The 16,531-nt window shown below is 37.9% G+C and overlaps 3 protein-coding genes and 2 non-coding genes across 10 annotated transcripts; 4 read left to right on the top strand and 1 right to left on the bottom strand.

The window, feature by feature from the left end:
• Positions 1–5,594: 5,594 nt before the first annotated feature.
• Positions 5,595–5,664, top strand: TRNAG-GCC (transfer RNA glycine (anticodon GCC)). Its single transcript has one exon. It is a non-coding gene; the product is annotated as a tRNA-Gly (tRNA).
• Positions 5,665–5,667: 3 nt separating this feature from the next.
• On the top strand, positions 5,668–5,754 carry LOC147926856 (small nucleolar RNA snoR114). The gene has a single exon (XR_015583349.1). It is a non-coding gene; the product is annotated as a small nucleolar RNA snoR114 (small nucleolar RNA).
• Positions 5,755–6,204: 450 nt separating this feature from the next.
• On the bottom strand, positions 6,205–8,900 carry LOC104747211 (uncharacterized). 2 transcript variants are annotated; one of them, XM_019236480.2, is made up of 2 exons: positions 7,047–8,900; positions 6,205–6,527 (listed from the first exon to the last, which is right to left on the bottom strand). In XM_019236480.2, the coding sequence occupies exon 1, from the start codon at positions 8,768–8,770 to the stop codon at positions 7,154–7,156; it is 1,617 nt and encodes a 538-aa protein (XP_019092025.2). In that variant the 5' UTR covers positions 8,771–8,900; the 3' UTR covers positions 6,205–6,527; positions 7,047–7,153. The 2 variants fall into 2 exon arrangements, with proteins under 2 accessions (XP_019092025.2, XP_019092024.2); XM_019236479.2 differs by having other exon boundaries at positions 6,205–6,535; positions 7,047–8,899.
• A 319-nt stretch (positions 8,901–9,219) lies between these two features.
• LOC104747212 (protein FIP1) lies at positions 9,220–13,289 on the top strand. Of its 4 annotated transcripts, none has more exons than XM_010468809.2 (14): positions 9,220–9,482; positions 9,689–9,776; positions 9,900–10,008; positions 10,695–10,744; positions 10,858–10,924; positions 11,297–11,369; positions 11,628–11,683; positions 11,896–11,992; positions 12,104–12,185; positions 12,283–12,345; positions 12,435–12,494; positions 12,616–12,708; positions 12,788–12,850; positions 12,948–13,289. In XM_010468809.2, the coding sequence occupies exons 1-14, from the start codon at positions 9,427–9,429 to the stop codon at positions 13,053–13,055; spliced, it is 1,065 nt and encodes a 354-aa protein (XP_010467111.1). In that variant the 5' UTR covers positions 9,220–9,426; the 3' UTR covers positions 13,056–13,289. The 4 variants fall into 4 exon arrangements, with proteins under 4 accessions (XP_010467111.1, XP_087344992.1, XP_019092111.1 ...); XM_087488866.1 differs by having other exon boundaries at positions 9,239–9,482; positions 9,904–10,008; XM_019236566.2 differs by having other exon boundaries at positions 9,241–9,482; positions 9,689–9,780; positions 9,904–10,008.
• Positions 13,290–13,377: 88 nt separating this feature from the next.
• On the top strand, positions 13,378–15,573 carry LOC104747213 (uncharacterized). Of its 2 annotated transcripts, none has more exons than XR_002035395.2 (5): positions 13,378–13,654; positions 14,553–14,705; positions 14,787–14,981; positions 15,058–15,167; positions 15,263–15,573. XR_002035395.2 is itself a non-coding variant. In XM_010468810.3 (5 exons), exons 1-4 carry the CDS (start codon positions 13,520–13,522, stop codon positions 15,158–15,160), a joined length of 567 nt encoding a protein of 188 aa, XP_010467112.1. In that variant the 5' UTR covers positions 13,378–13,519; the 3' UTR covers positions 15,161–15,167; positions 15,263–15,573. The 2 variants fall into 2 exon arrangements, 1 of the variants encoding a protein (XP_010467112.1); XM_010468810.3 differs by having other exon boundaries at positions 14,787–14,962.
• Positions 15,574–16,531: the final 958 nt, after the last annotated feature.

Raw genomic sequence — 16,531 nt, 5'->3', positions numbered from 1 at the left:
AGTAGCCGGAGCATTGGTTAAGCCAAATGGCATCACCAAGAACTCGTAATGGCCATCATGAGTCCGAAAAGCAGTTTTCTCCACGTCCGCAGGTTGCATCCTTATTTGATGGTACCCTGCTCTCAAGTCAAGCTTCGAAAATACCTGAGCACCATGAAGCTCATCGAGCAACTGATCAATCACTGGGATAGGGAACTTATCAATCACAGTTGCTCTGTTCAACGCTTTGTAATCTACACAGAAACGCCAGCTTTGATCCTTCTTTTTAACCAGAAGAACAGGACTAGAATACGGGCTGTGACTCGGTTGAATGATGCCCGTAGATAACATCTCCTTAACCATCGACTCCATCACTTCTTTCTAGGCATGGGGATACCTATATGGACGAACACTGACCGCACCAACGCCATGCAGTAAAGTAATAGCATGTTCGTGTCCACGAATAGGAGGCAATCCAGAAGGTAGAGCAAAGACGTGTGAAAATTCATTCAACACTGACTCAACCTCCCGAGGCCATTCCAATAATGCAGGGATATCCCCATCAGGCTCCAACAACGAGAAACCACAATCATCATGCTCACTAAACGGTACTGGTTTCACAGCAAAACAAGATAACTGAGAACTCGAATCTCCCACCAAACGCACCTCACGACCTTGATATAAGAAAGACATCTCATGAGTCTCCCAATTCATACGACAGTCCCCCAAAGTACGCAGCCAGTACACACCAAGAATCACATCTACCTGACCCAAGTCCAAAATAATAAAGTCTGTAGTAAAAGTGATACCCTGCACCGTGAAACTGACACCATGACACACACCAGACCCCTTGACTGTGACTCATGTACCCAACAATATGTCCAAATGATCATTGGGAGTAGCAGTCAACTTGAGTTTGGACGCCAAAGCTGGAGTGATAAAGTTGTGCGTCGCCCCACTGTCCAACATAATCAAAGCTACATCACGACAGACGAAACCTCGCATCTTAGTGGTATGAGGGGAAGAAATTCCCATGAAAGAGCTGAAAGATAACTCCATACACTCGCCCACAGGTGATTCTATCAGGTCACCCTCACTTCCCTCATATGTTCGATGCTCCTGCAACACTTCTACCACGAAATCATTCAAGACTGTCAGAATTTGTAATTCTTTGTGAGGACACTCATCTCCTTTAAACCATTTACCCTGACACTTGAAGCAGATACCATGCCTCCGCATATCATCTAGTTCCGCACTAGAACGATTAGGCCTGGGCAAATAAACCGAACCCGAAGAACCAACCCGACCCTGACCCGCAAAAACCCGACCCGACTCCGACCCGCTTATGTATAAATAACCACTCGGGTTTCGTTTTCAAATATCCACGGGTATCGGGTATTACCCGAACCGAACCCGAGGAACCGACGATATCTGTTTGAACCCGAGAACACATTTATACATACATGATATCACAAATATTGCCATATTTCCGTTTGCCTTAATCTCCTCTCCTTGAATCCTTGTGAATCTTCTTTACTTTGCATAAACATGTCGAAGTTGCCAATTTTTGTCTGATTTCAAGAATCTTTGGCTTTTATAAACCAAAACTCTCAAATGGGATCTCCAAAACCTAATTCCGCTGTTTGGTTTGATGTAAGAGGTCATGATCTATGGATAATGTGTTAAAGACTGACATGCTAGGATGATTCTTCTTTCTTTCGTTCTTTCATTTGCGAGACATGCTTTTCTTTGCTGGGATGTTTAAGTTTCGTTTGCTTTGTTGGGATGTTTAAGATTTTAAGACATGCTTTTCTTTGTTGGGATGGTTATTTTGCGAGACATGGTATGCTCAGTTTCATTTGTTTAAGATTTCATGTTATGCAGTTTCATTTGTTTTTCGGGTTATTCGGGTTTTCTGGATACATTTCAGGTTTTTGTGGGTACTTTGGATATGTTCGAGTAGGTACTATCTATAACTGGATATATTTTGGATACATTACAGGTTTCTTAAAGTTAATACCCAAATAACCCGAACCCGAGAAGAACCGAACCTGACCCCGACCCGAAATTATATAAACACCTGTGCGGATCCTATATTCATAAACCCGAAAAACCTGAACCCGAATTACCCGAACCTGACCCCGACCCGAACACCCAAATGCCCAGGCCTAAGAACGATGTCTCTGAGGACGCAGAGAGACCTGGGAAACCCCTTTCTCCAAGGTCGGTTTCTCAACAGGTTTAGTAGCCTCAGAAAAAGTGGATTTGGCTTTCCAGCTAAGCAATGGCGTAGGCACCGAGACCCTAGCTACTGGAACCAACTGCTTCTGAGTCTCTACTACCGTAGGTAACTCCTTCTGCATCACCTTCCTCAACGCACTAGACTCCATCGACAAAGCCACCGCAATCAGCTCCGGTAAATCCTGTGGTTTCATCATATAAACCAACTCTTGCATTTCTGGCCGTAAACCATTAAGAAAGATACCTTCAAGCTCCGTATCATCTAAGCCAGAGACCTGAGCTGAGAGATCTTAAAACTTCTGTACATAATCAGCCACCGAACCATCTTGTCTGATACAGAATAAGCTCTGACTCGGTCCTTTCACTCGCAGGTTACCAAAATGGAGAAGAAGACGCCTCTTAAAGTGAAGCCAATCCTCAAACAGAACGCGATTGATCTCCCAATTGAACCACCCCAACGCGTCTCCAGCTAAATGCACAGAAACCAGATCCAACTTCTCCAAATCGGAGAATCCACCAATGCAAAAATAACGTTCCACCAACGACAACCAACCGTGAATATTCGCACCATCAAACACAGGCATATCCACATTCTTAAGCAATTTCTCGCGATAATCAGGGCCAAAGTTACTACAGCGAGGTTCCGAGGCAGGAGGCGATACCTGAGACAGATCCTCAAGGAAGAAAGATTGTGCGGTACGACTCGGACCTGGGGAATCACGATCGACGCCCAACGGAGGCAGACGAAGCAAGATCTGGTCCAGCGAGTGTTGCATCATACGAGTCCGCGTACGTTCTTCATGAAATTGCGAATTGAGCGTGTTAATCCGGTCAAAAAGCTCCGGGATCGGATCGGAATCATCACCCAGCGACACTTCTGATAAGATCGGAGAGAGCCTCGAATCCACTGTCTTCAATTTCTCCATCAGATCGATCGGTTGTCACGACGCACCAAATGTTAAGAAGAAACTCCAATGACTTTATTGATAATAAGAAAGGGAATACAAAGCAGAGTGAACACTAGCACATCACTAGCTCAACTCCAAATCTCACACACGAGACTTTCACAAAAGGAATCAACATAAAACTCCCTAAACAATGGGAGAAAGTACTTATACAAATTTGAAATTCAGATCAAAATATTTTTAGAGCCTAAAAATATATTTTTATTCTTCTTTTCGCCTAACGGTCAAATGGTCAACTCAGTCAAACGATCGCACGTGCTTCTTCCGCATCCACGTCACACGCACGAGCCTTAGAACGACGAACATATACTCTCCGTAGCTTATCAAACAATCTTTGCCACGGTACATTTCGCTAATCGATCTTGCATTGATCATAATAGATTGTTTGCTACAATATTGGCTAATAACTAGTTCTAATCGGAATTAGCTTCTTTGTTAGGCCAACGCTGTTTTGGAACTTATGCTCAACTGTTGTAGTATTCATTCTGCCAATGGTTATATATATATATATATATATATATATATATATATATATATATATATATATATATGTTTTTGAGCATCAAGATTTAAACAATAGACTTTCTTGTTTATCTAGCTAATTCTCTTTTATAGGCAATGTGTATGTGATTTAGGTGTTACTGTGCGATTATAAGAATGAGATTATCGGTTTTGCATGCTACAAAAAAGATATTCTTTAGATGTAAACTGAAACCTATTTGTGGTTGATGAGAACACATAAGATATCAAATTTGAGTACTAATTTTGTATGTAGGAATATTTCTATCGTTATGTTACAGAACATTTGACTTAAAGCTGATGCTGCATTATGCGATCATTGAACTCTCTTAACCTTCTTTTATCTTTGTGTTGTTTTGTGGACAGCAGCTTAAAAAGGGACAGTGTCTGTTCTGCCAAAAACTTTTTACAAAAATAATCTAATGTAGTAAAAAAAATTTGTGTCCAGCTAAAAAGTCAAAGAAGGCGAGATGATGATGCTGAAATCCTAGACATAGATTCTAAATCTTTTTTTTTTTTTTTTTTTTTTTTTTTTCTGGCACTCTTGAAGATTTCCGAACATCTTCACTGTCTTTAAACAGTTTGAGTTAGCGAGAATGTATGTCATTAGTTGTTTCTCATCTTCTCTTTCTTCATATCTTTCCACCTAGCAATCTCTAGATGAGACGGTATACATTAGTTAATTTAAAATTCATCAAACATTAGATTGAAGGGATGATGAGGGCACTTACGTTGGTGTCGATCGTAAGAATTTTCAGTTTAGGAGAGTTTTGAATTGCATAAAAATAAGTGGTTCCAACCAATATACTGGATCTATGAGCCGAGAGAAATTAATGGCGTCACTACAACAGGCAACCAAAAAAAAAAAAAAAAACAAAGAAGATTAGTTTCATGAGGTCTTTGAGGAACAAAGGAGACACCTGAGAAGCTTTCCATCAGGGTTAAGAATATAGCTGATCAAGGCAAAGCATATTATTATTCTCTATCAAACTACTATAGTATCCCCAAATCGTCAAATATATGCTTAATGCAGGGCATATCTATCACCAACGGCCCAATCTGATCTGCCCATCTTCTACCGTAACTTTTAATTCTTTCAATGAAGGCACTTTCACGGTAAAGTTTGTCAAGTTGTCATCCCCATCACGTCGCGGAGAACAGGGGAACTTGATAAAAAGAGCCTAGCAGCCGGGAACGAGGATCTGGTTGGATTATAGAGCTAAAGAAACAAAGCGTGCCGCAAGTTCCTGTCCAGAGGAGAGCCCACAGGAGGACATCGTGGACCCAGTTCGACGTCAAGGCTTAATAGTGACGGTGCCTTAATTTATGGAGTTGCTAATGAATGCATCTCAAAGATTGAATCAAAAACCAGAACTCTCTCTCTCTCTCTCTCTCTCTGTTTCTAAGCAGTAGCTATTGCATCTCAAAGAGCTAATGATGATATCCACTTTTCCAATGTACAAATCTCTCTCATAGTTATTGATCTAAGACTGCTGGAATTTATTTGTATCTAAATTGTTGAAAAGCGTGTGAACAATTCAACACAGAGAGGATAAAAAGGCATTGTTAATACTGTACTACAATAAAGCCAATATCAGCAAGGATTTAAACCTGTTCATCATACTGGTCATTAGTCATCGAAAACACTATTCGAAATCCAAAACAAGCATAAAGGTTGAACCTTCAGAATTACTTAGAAAAAAAACCCACCTACTACAATCATGGAACAAAGATACTGAAGAAGAGGTGTTTGTTTATGTTATGAGAGAATGCTTACCAAACAAAAGGACTGTTTTTTTTTTTCTTCTTCTTTTTCTTTGTTAAATTAATGAATCAGCGGCCAATCTGATGTAAACCCTTGATAGCTAGAAGAGAGTTACTCCCATCGAAGCACCAGTGGTCTAGTGGTAGAATAGTATCCTGCCACGGTACAACCCGGGTTCGATTCCCGGCTGGTGCATTTGAGCTGTGATGAATTTGGCATCCGCGTTGGTTGGGTCCTTCGCATTCTTCTGATTTCCCAGATGTCTAAAGCCACACTCCTGAGCTCTCATTTTTTATTTTACAATTTTAACTATCTTCTTTTGAAGTCGGGAATGCAGCAGCCTTCTTGGCCTCGGGAATAACAGGTGACTAGCTATGTGGACAATGGCTTGAATATGCAATGGGTGTTGCACTGGACAGCCCGGTTTTCAAAGCAAGAATTATGGTCTTGCTCGTTGACTGAACTTACAAATTCCATTTAGTGAGCTTGCTTGTTTGTCTTCAATGAGTTGTATGTATGGCATATGATCCCCAATCGGCTTCCTTATCTTTCTTTAAGAGAATAAATTATGGTTCTAGGTTTGTTATTTAGCAACCATATGTTATTATTCCTCTTATGATTGTAAATTTCCAAGAAAACTATTTAAAGTGTAATTTCTAATTAGTGTTCTGCTCCAGTTTACCCTTATTTAGACAATTCTTGAACTTGGAAACAATTGAAGAAGCTCTGTTTGAGTTTGAGCGTAACAGCAAAATATATATATATATATATATATATTTCTCTCCTCCAGTCTCAAACTGATTTACAAGAGTCATGAAACCAATCTGGTTCCCTCCACAAAAAAACTCGGATAACCGACTAAGTCATCTTATCCTCTAGGGTACTGGAAGTTAGCTAACTAAGAATTGAGTTTGTAGCTTTGTGCATTGGAACTTCTTCGCGAGGTCATTCGTTCAGGCAGTTTTTCTTCACCTGGTTTTGACTTGAAACTGTGCAGCCTTTTTGGCTATTTTCTGGTATTGCCGAAAACATTGCTGAGCAGCCTCATAGTTCTTACCCTGCAAATCTTAAAGAAGAGGATTCAACATGGCAACAGTTTCTTGTAAAAAAAAAACATGCTACAGATGAAGCAATTATCTTCTGTCTCAAACATGTGGACTTTAAACTTCTCAAATATATCTTTAATCTTTCACAAGCTCAATCATCCTTTACCCGGTCAAATCTAGGTGTCACAATTGGGAAAAAGTAACTGAGGAAAACTCTCCTAGGAGTAGCAATATAGAGGGATCGTAAATCTATTTCTGCATATTTTTCTAACTTCTAAGAAACTGAATACCCCTGTTCTTGCAGATGCGCTATTTTGGTTACATTTTCAGCAGTTTACACTGAATTGTCATCTCTGGCATTAGAACAAGAGATTAAATAAAAATTGACACAACAAGCATTAGAAGCCTGCAGAATGCCAACTCGGTAACTAAGAGCGATATATAAACATATTTTACAAAGTAATATTTATGCAATTCTTCAAAATAGAGTTAGGATCTAGTGAAGCATAAGGAATATGAAAAGATGCTTACTGTGAGTTTTTGTCTGTTTGTCTGCTCTTGTTCTAGCTACGCCTAACATGTGTAGAGAATGTATGGTGGTAGAAAGGCAAATGAACGGAGATAAATGTATAGAAAGCCTAGCAGGCAGCAAAAGTCGCATTTCCTGTTTTTGTCTCCAGAGGTGCCACATTATTAATTTGGCCTTTACGTACTATCTGGTTTAGGAGATAGGCCTCCTTAGCCATTCCAGCCTTAAGAAGACAAGATAACAAAGAATTCACAGTAATCTTATCCGGTGAACAACCTATTGCGACCATTTTGTGGAAAATGCTGACTGCTTCAAACATCCTTCCTTTCATGCAATGCCCAATTATAAGAATCGTAAATGTGATCTTATCTGGTTTGCATTTCTTCTTCTCCATCTCTTCCACAATAACATTTGCCTCATTGACCTTCCCAGCTTTACAAAACCCATCAATGACAGGGTTGTACATAAATGATTTTGTGATAACATCCTTACTAGCTAACTGCCCCAAAAGTTCACGAGCCTTGCGCAGGCTATTCTCTTTACAGAGAGCGTTGATAAGAATAGAATAGGTATATTCATTAGGAAACATTCCTTTGGCATTCATCTCTTCCCAAAGTCTAAACCCTTGGTTCACTTGTCCTACTCTACAGTATCCGTCAATCAAGGAAGTGAAGGTCACAACGTCTGGGAAACAGCCAAAAGAAACCATTTTCCCACGGATGTCTTCAGCACAAGGCATCTCACCAGCTTTCGCATAACCATCCACGAGAACATTAAAAGTTATAGTAGTTGGGCATATTCCAAAACGAAGCATGTCATCTAACAAACGAGATGCTTCTTGCATCTTTCCCGCTTTACAATACCCTGAGATCATCGATGTATACGTAACAACATCCGGAGAGCAACCACTGCTCGACTTAACATCGTTCAACATCTCATTTGCTCTGGCAAGCTCATTACTCTTGCAAAATCCCTTAATAAGAGTATTGTAAGTAACAATATCAGGAGAACAACCAAAACTGCTCCTCATCTCACCAAACAGCTCTAACGCTTTATCTGCTCTCCCTAGGCAACACAAACCTCGAATCAAAATGTTAAAGGTCTTAGTATCATTGCAAGACTGAAATCTCAAATGTTTATCGAAAAGCTTCATCGCATCTTCCACACGGTCCAACTTCACTAACGTATTCAACAAACTGTTCACAACCATACAAGATCCTTCAACCTCATAAGACTGAAGAAGCAACGCAGTAGCGAAATGAAGCTTACCCTTGTCAGCAAAAGAAGACACCAAGAACCCTAGTAACCGACTGTTGGGAGAAACCCCATCGCTCTTCATACACTCAAACATCTGACCAGCTAAATCGTGCATACCGGCTTTACAAAGCGACCTAGTCAGCAAATTATAAGTCCAAAACGAGTGGCGAATGTTCAATTTGAATCTGCTAAACTCCCAAAACCGAAACCCTAAGTGAGGATTGTTATTATCCAGTTTCTTCACAACCTCAAAGGCGATAAATGGATTCAGATTCTTACTCAAGTAACAGAAACAGAGATCTGAATCTGGAACTCGGTAGACGAACAGAGTAGAGACGATTTTGACTAACCAAGCTTCAGGGCAATGCATCACTTCCCGTTTATTGCTCTGTAGAGGACGAGCTTGAGCTCCTCCATGAGAATGCGTGTGGAAATGAGCAATGGCGGTTGCGAACGTTGTTCGAATCATAACGGCGTGGCGGCGAGTTTGATTTGGAAGGAGGTGGAGGAGGAGCAAGAGCTAGGGCTTGTTTTGGTCAACCACCTCATCTGTGTTTTTTTTTCCCAGATCAATGTGTGAAACTGAAACAGTACAGAGGAACCTTAGGACCCCTCTAAGACAGGTAGAGGCTTCTAAAACCGAGTCAAGCCGAATCGATATTAATTTAACCGAATTTTATAACAACCCAAAATGGTATATATCGCCGAAAACAACTTTTTTATATAGAAAACATGCCCTTTAAGGTACTAAAAACTGTAAAATTAATTAAAAATCTCAAATCGGATTTATACTAAAACCATTATCCCAAACCGAAATTTGGTCCGAATGAAATCTTTATCTAAAATTGGAAAAATCCGAGATCCGACAAACCGAACCAAACCGAAAAACTAAACTCTGGTCTTTCGTCTTAATTGTTCTTTTTTTTTTTTTTTTTTTCTGTTTAATCAGACAGAGAAGCAAATTAAAAAAAAAGAATATGTTTCCGGCCGGTCAAACTTGTCTCCATTCGACATCTCCGATCATAATTCCAAATTGTTTTAAGTGTTTATCATAATCATCTTAGATCGAGTCAATTAGTTTGATCGGAGAAATTTAAGAATCTTTACAAAATCCGGTGTTCGAATATGTCAACGGAGAGACGGGCTTCGTCCAATCCGATGACCAACGAAGAGAACGCTATGTAAACGCTTATTCCTCCCTCTTCTTTAAATTTAAATTTAAAATCTTTATTTCGCTTTGGGTTTGTAATTAGCTTTCATTGTTCATGCAAATCCATATAAAGATACAAAAAAAAAAAAAAAGTTTACACTTTTGCCAATATGTGTGTGCTTTTAAATTTTGTGAATGGATCTATAATTCGTAATATTATGATTTTTTCTTTGGTAGGTTTCTTGATATATTGCATGAAGCACCATTGTTTGGTCACAGGAAATCTAGAAGCCTTGTTGGAAGTTATCTCTATATAGTTCTATTGGCAAGTTTGTTTACTCGGATCTTTTTTGGCTTTTAAGTTCATAGGCTGAACGCATTTTTTTAATGTTGCCTTTGATAGTTTTTTTTTTCTTTCTTTTTTTTTTTTTTTGCTTTTTTACATTAGGCAGGTTATGCTATTTTAGCTGTAGGAGCTCCTTGGATATTTCACCAAGTTCAGCACTTGACCCCTTCTTTGCTTTGCTGCTGCGATGTTGCGCTTTTGGTTGTCACAGGTTTTGAACATATTTTCTCTTTGATTTTTGGTTTTACTAGTGTTTGATGGTTATGCATGTATGTTTGTGATAGATAGTTTCTGGTTCTGTATCCTGATGAACCGTAACAAGTTCCTTCCTTTCTTATTTTGTTCGTGAATTTTTTTATTACAATGATAAACAGATGACCAAACCCTTACAAGGAAAAAAAAAAAAAGTATCCTGGATATTTGTTGAAGAGACCTCTCCCCAACCAACCCAGTAATCTGATAGATTTCACCTTCTTTAGGCCTATTTAACTCCGCCCATTCGACACTCTAGGTTGTTCGTTAAATGAGCTGGAAACTCTGTTACAATCCTATTAACTCTATGGTATTTAATTATCTATACAAGAACATAGGTCTTGCTCTTTTCCTCTACTCTTATTAGCTTGTAAACCTCTATTTGCTATCTATTTTCTCGTGTTGTTGTTGTTGTTGATCCAGAGCACGGGAATGATTGTGCTCTTTCATACTTAACATTGATTATATGTGTCAATAAGCATATAAACTTAACACGTAGTAAAACATCCATCTGTATCACCCACCCGTCTCTCTCATTGGCCTCTGTTCGTCTTTTTCTGCAACCCTATATTTGCCATTTTTATTACGGATCCATATTTTGTTGGCATTCATTCCTAAGTTAATTTCTATGTGGCCTTATCCCAGGTATCTTTCAACAATACTTTGTTTATCAAGTCCAGAAAATACGTCTCCAGGTACGAAAACCACAGATAGTTTTGAGTGATACATATACTTTACTATGTTTTTGGTTTGAAAGAGTAGATTTAGGTAAGAAGACACAATTTTATGAGACTTGTTTGCACTGCAGGGTTATTACAGTTTCAGTCAAAAGTTAAAGCATGTTGTACGTCTACCGTTTGCAATCGCTGCATATGGTATGCTACTGTTTTTTCCTTTTCCTTTTTTAAAAAAAATCTAATAACTCTACTATCTAAGATGTCTACGAGTTATGTTAAATTCATGAGAATGAACGAACATATGCAGCAGACTTGGCTTCACATATTCCTTTTTTTTCACTTGGGATCAAAGATCTAGCAAATACAAAATTAAGAAAGGTCTTTTGTCACTATATATAGGAAAGGAAACTTTGAGTAGCATTTTAACATGTTAGTTCAGCAAGATTAACATGGAAACGCTGATTTTAACCAAACTTGTTCATTGGCTGATGTATTACTTTGATTCCGAGTTATTTTGAGGCCACTTGTTATTGCCTCGTGATTAATTTAGTACCTTTGATATTATGCCAGGGACTGCTGCGATGCTTCTTGTGATAGTATGGAAGCCCCATATCCGCATTCTTTCTATTTCTTCGTTGCAACGGTTGGTAGCTCATTGTTCCCACGTTGAGTATCTTAGTGAAACCTACCTTTTACTGCATTAGGTGATGTTAATTAATTTGAAAAATTGCTATCTATGCTTATAAACTATTAAGAAAATTGTACCACGATTCCCAAATTATTTTAACTATTAAAAGATTCTAGTTATGACTAATACCAATTATGAAATAAGAGCACTTCTTGATAGGGTAGAGGAAAACTATTTTCAACCATGATGTTTTAATGTATGTATGATCTGCAGCATCATTATGTTGGTTGAAGCAGTGTGCGCTGGCTTCTTCATGGGTTTATACATCGGTCAGTGGCTTGTTCTCCTATATCGTCGATACTTTTCTATAAACCAAAAATGTTACCAAGCTGTTAAATCAGTACATATTTGCTTACAGTTGGTTTCTAAATAAAAAATGTAATATGTTAATGTGGAACTGAATTGATATTATCATCACTTTGAGACCAGAAGTAGTTTTAAGAAAGTACTTTTTGAAATTGATAAATGTTGTCGATTGCAGGTTATGTCCACCAATACAATTCCGTTAATTCACGGCCAGATGTCTTGAAGTCATTATATTCTCCTCTTCAGCCGTCAAGTTCGATGGAAGGTTTGAGGTATTGATGAATGTTCTTGATGTATCTGAATCTGATTTTTAGAAATTTTATGCTTTGCGTTAGTCAATAATGCACAAATTTGTTTCGTGTTTCTTTGTTTTGGTATGAAAGGTATTATGAAGGCCGGCTTTCTGATCAACAAATGGCTTTGTTACAATATCAGCGTGAAAACCTCCATTTTCTAAGCGAGGAGGTACGTGTTGCTACAGATACAAACATTTGTTTTAATACATTTTTCATCGACGTTGCTATTGTATATTTATTATTTTCGTTATTGGTGTTTTTCGAAGATTCTGTGTTTGCAAGAGAAACTAAGCAAATATGAACAATCTGATGATGGAAGCACACCTCAGGTGAGGATTGGCTTTTGCTTCCTTTATATTATTATGAAATAGTTTAAATCCTCATTGGTACAGTTAAAATGTGTAATAATGCTCGATAGGTTGATCTCGCACATCTTCTAGCTGCTCGAGATCAAGAGCTGAGGACACTTTCAGCTGAGGTATTACTTAATTTTGAAGCTACATCTCTCTTTCTCTATATGATGAAACAAAAAAACTCTATAACAAATTTGAAAATTTTAACAATGTGAATGTTTTTTTTTTTTTTTTTTTTGTTGGCAGATGAATCAGCTTCAGTCTGAGCTAAGGCTTGCTCGTTCTTTGATAGCGGAGAGAGATGCAGAGGTGCAGCGTGTCAGCAGTACCAACAATCAGGTTTTAGCAGACAACCGGTATTGTAAGAAAAATCTTTAAAGACTTATATGTAAGATTCTAAGTTTGTGTTTGGTTGCAGTATATTGAAGAAAACGAAAGGCTGAGGGCAATTCTGAGTGAATGGAGCATGAGGGCAGCAAATGTAATATCAAGAAACACCCTTTTTGGTATTTTGTAGTGGACAAATTTGAGAACTGAATTTGTTTTTTTTTTTTTTGTTTGTTTATAATGTCACACAGCTTGAGAGAGCTTTGGAAGTGGAGCGGATGTCGAACTCAGAACTACAGAAGGAAGTAGCAGGCGAGCGGAGAAAGCAGATGCATGAGACTACATCTGAGCAACCTTAATTGTGAAATGGAAATCAAAAGCTAGGTCTTAACATATCTCAGGAGTTTGATGGTGTAACTAAAAAAATGTTGGAATCTCTCTCTGTAATGAAACAAGTTTGTTTGTATAGGCTTTTTCTTTGTTCATTTCTCTTTCGAGATAGAGCTTTGTTTTGTAAAGTGATTTGTAGCAGCAAAACAGCTATCTTACTTGTATAAATTGTTAAATTGATAAAAATGAGATCTTGGATCAAATGATTAGACTTGTTGTTAACAAACAATGTGTGTCATCATCATACAATTGTGGTGTTATTTTATCTACTACACTGAGGTGATATGGTTTAGTGGCTTCTTTAAATCTCCGGTCCTATTAGACCGGTAAATAGTACCGGTAGGCGGTATCAGACCCGAACCGGTGTGTTTCAGAAACAAAAACCCCAGAAATCCTTTTGTTGGGGGATAAGTGGGAGAGCGGTGGATTTTGTATGGAGCCGCCGAGTTCGAGACCGGAGGAGCCTCCGTCATGGGAGGACCTTTACAAAATTAACTTAATGCCGTCGGAGCTATTCGTCAAGTTCCGCAAAGAGCTTCAAGGCCTTCGCGTTGGTGTCAATCTAGAGGTCCTCTCTCGCTCTCTCTCTCTCTCTCTCTCTCTCTCTCTCTCTCTCTCTCTCTCTCTCTCTCTCTCTCTCTCTCTCTCTCTCTTCATTCCTCGTCTAGGTGTTCAATATATCTTTGAAATTTTGGTCCTACTGACCAATAAAATTGGGTGTGAAGTTGTAAAGCTTAAAACTTTTAAGGATAATGGATTTGAGTGTTAGCTTAGTTTTCAGTTTGTTAGGGATATATATAGTTACATCTATTGATACATTTACATATATGCATTCTAAGAGACTTGTTCTGTGCTGTTGATTGAGCCAAGAGATGTCTTTTTCGTCTGTGCTGTTATATAACGAACCCACTAATGAATTTAAAGGTATGAACTTTATGTATTTGAGTGTGGAGCTAAGTACTCGGTTTATAGATTGGAGGTGGTTCATCTATTTATGCATTGTCGCATATGTTCTTGTGCTGTTTGATCCATGAAATGTGTCATCATTGACTCTTTTTTTTTTATACAACATATGAATATATGATAACAACCGCAAAGCTTGTTTTGTAGTTGTAAAGTTTGAATATATATATATATATATATGGGTCCATTTGAGTGTTGGAGCTGAGTATTGGGTTTACGAGGGATAGTTCATCTACTGATGCACTCTCACATATGTTCTGTGTTGTTTGAGCCCTCAGCCATTAGATGTGTCATAATTGTTTTATCTTGTACTCATCCTAAGTTATACAAACGAACCCACAAATGATTTACACTCAAAGCTTGTTTTGAAGTTGCAAATTTGGAAAAACTTATCGATAATGGAGAGTATGGAGCTAGGATATAGTTCATCTATGGTCATATATTCTGTGCTGTTTGAGCCATGGGATATGTCATCATTATCTTTTTTCTTGGACTTGATGCAGTTATACAACGAACCTACGAATGATTACCACGCAAAGCTTGTTTTGAAGCCTCTATGTCCAGAAAGGAAGTGGAAGTTTATATATGAGCCACTACACCAAGAAGTTCGCGTTTTATCAAAGAAGATTCCTCTAACCAGATTCCTAAACCTCCAGGTACTTTTGTTGTTGTATGCCGTCTCTTGTGTCTCTACGTGGATGCTGTTTATACATATGTTGTAGTCTTATCATATGCAGGTTGGTGTTGGACATAATTTTCAAATGAATGCAATTGGTTGGAAATGGAAGCTTACCACATGTTTGGGTGGGGATGGTGTGTCTCGGATTCGAAACAAAACTATGCTTGGTCTTAGTCCTGGTATCGATTTCCGGTTTGGATGGAGAGCTGATTTTGTACTCCCAGAGGTTACTGGGCAAGTCACAAATCTTCATGTATCCAGTATTTTCAATACAAAACACTTTTGCCCTTCTATTTAAAATCACAGTGCTTAGCTGATGAATGAAACAGGGCCCTTGGTACTGAGGAACCGTTATTCAACATGAGCTCCGGGCGTTTAGAGGCATCACTGGACAGAGTAGAGGCCATTATAACCCATTCAGATTATCTATAACCAATCAGTTAGGTCTTATGTGGTTTCTTTCAACTAGTCACTCGATCTAATAATATTGTTAGTGTAACTCTTTTTTTTTTTTTTTGGTTACGTTCGGTTCAGGTACTACTCTTCGTGATGGGCATGCTTGAAGGAACAAACATTGCGATAGCAAGGATGAGATGTTGACAATATCACAAGGCAAACATGTGAAAGCACAAGCACTATGGTGTTCACAACCGAAACATAAGAATATCCATAAGATTTTGTTTTACAGAGATGCTGAAAGCACAACCACTTGTGGGTAGTTTCATGTCAGTTATACGATTCAGTAATCACTAGTTTGATGGACGTTCATGCAATAAATGTAAAGAAATGTATAATCGTTGGATCTTTAATGCAAGTTAGGTAGAGAGATATATGCATTTTTCTAACCGAATCTAGTTTTTGAATCGAGATTATATGGCATAGCGTATTCTAAAATAATCTATTGGGTCTAAAAACATCATAGATAAATATTTGAATGCTCTCTATATCCATACCCAATAAATTCATTTCTGAATGCTAAAAGATTCCACTTTGCGTTTGATTCAATTGGATTGTGCAATGCATCTTCGTATATTGTTGTTGCTGCTTCCCACTTCCCATGATCATATCAGATTCTCGACTTCACTGGGCATGTTGTTTGCTTGTGGTTGCATGTTTCTTGTTCTTCGTTCAAGTGGAGAGGAGTAAAGCCTATTAATTTTATAACATGCTTTATATTCCAAATGACAGACAATATATAAGTATATATATATATATATATATATATATATATATTTAAATGGTTAGCATATAGACAAACTAACTAGAACTAGTGATTTCATATCGGATTGGCAAACCTTGGTATGTAATCGTCAAAATGTTCTAGAATACTAGGATTAATTGATTTTTTTTTTTTTTTTTTTTAAGTAGAATTATTTAGTCTTTTCCTATAGTCTTATTATTCTAACTATTTAAAAACGTTAAAAATATCACATTTGTTCGAACGGATGATGGGACATTGGAATTAGGAATCGTTTGTGGATGATATAGATTGAATTGGTGGAATTAGAAAACAATTATCGTTTTATGTACCATCTGTCAATATATTTTAAATAATGTGTTTTTTTTTTTTTTTAATAATATCTTCATATATATATATATATCTAAACTCTCTATTGACGTTACAAATCGCATAAATGTTAATGGTAACCCGTTACATCCACAAGCTCTCCGATACTTTTCCCCATAACTAGCTTCCATCTCCAAATGCCACATTACACGCGGTCTCTATATAAATTTGGATCAGTATAACAAACTATTCACAAAATACAAAAGATATAACAGTTACGAACCATACTTTTCTTT

This window comes from Camelina sativa, chromosome 15 (assembly GCF_030686135.1).
Source record: "Camelina sativa cultivar CO46 ecotype springtype chromosome 15, ASM3068613v1".
NCBI classification, from domain to species: Eukaryota; Viridiplantae; Streptophyta; class Magnoliopsida; order Brassicales; family Brassicaceae; genus Camelina; species Camelina sativa.
Note: the sequence above shows the minus strand (reverse complement) of the source record. Positions and strands in the feature narration are given on the sequence as shown.

Excerpts from the sequence above, each read along its gene's own strand:
- LOC104747211 (XM_019236480.2), bottom strand. The coding sequence starts at position 8,770 with ATGATTCGAACAACGTTCGCAACCGCCATTGCTCATTTCCACACGCAT.
- LOC104747213 (XM_010468810.3), top strand. The coding sequence starts at position 13,520 with ATGGAGCCGCCGAGTTCGAGACCGGAGGAGCCTCCGTCATGGGAGGAC. Across the intron at positions 14,706-14,786 it reads CCAGATTCCTAAACCTCCAG|GTTGGTGTTGGACATAATTT; the intron begins GTACTTTTGTTG and ends TATCATATGCAG. Across the intron at positions 14,963-15,057 it reads GTACTCCCAGAGGTTACTGG|GGCCCTTGGTACTGAGGAAC; the intron begins GCAAGTCACAAA and ends TGAATGAAACAG.
- LOC104747212 (XM_010468809.2), top strand. The coding sequence starts at position 9,427 with ATGTCAACGGAGAGACGGGCTTCGTCCAATCCGATGACCAACGAAGAG. Across the intron at positions 9,777-9,899 it reads ATCTCTATATAGTTCTATTG|GCAGGTTATGCTATTTTAGC; the intron begins GCAAGTTTGTTT and ends TTTTTACATTAG. Across the intron at positions 10,925-11,296 it reads GTTTGCAATCGCTGCATATG|GGACTGCTGCGATGCTTCTT; the intron begins GTATGCTACTGT and ends ATATTATGCCAG.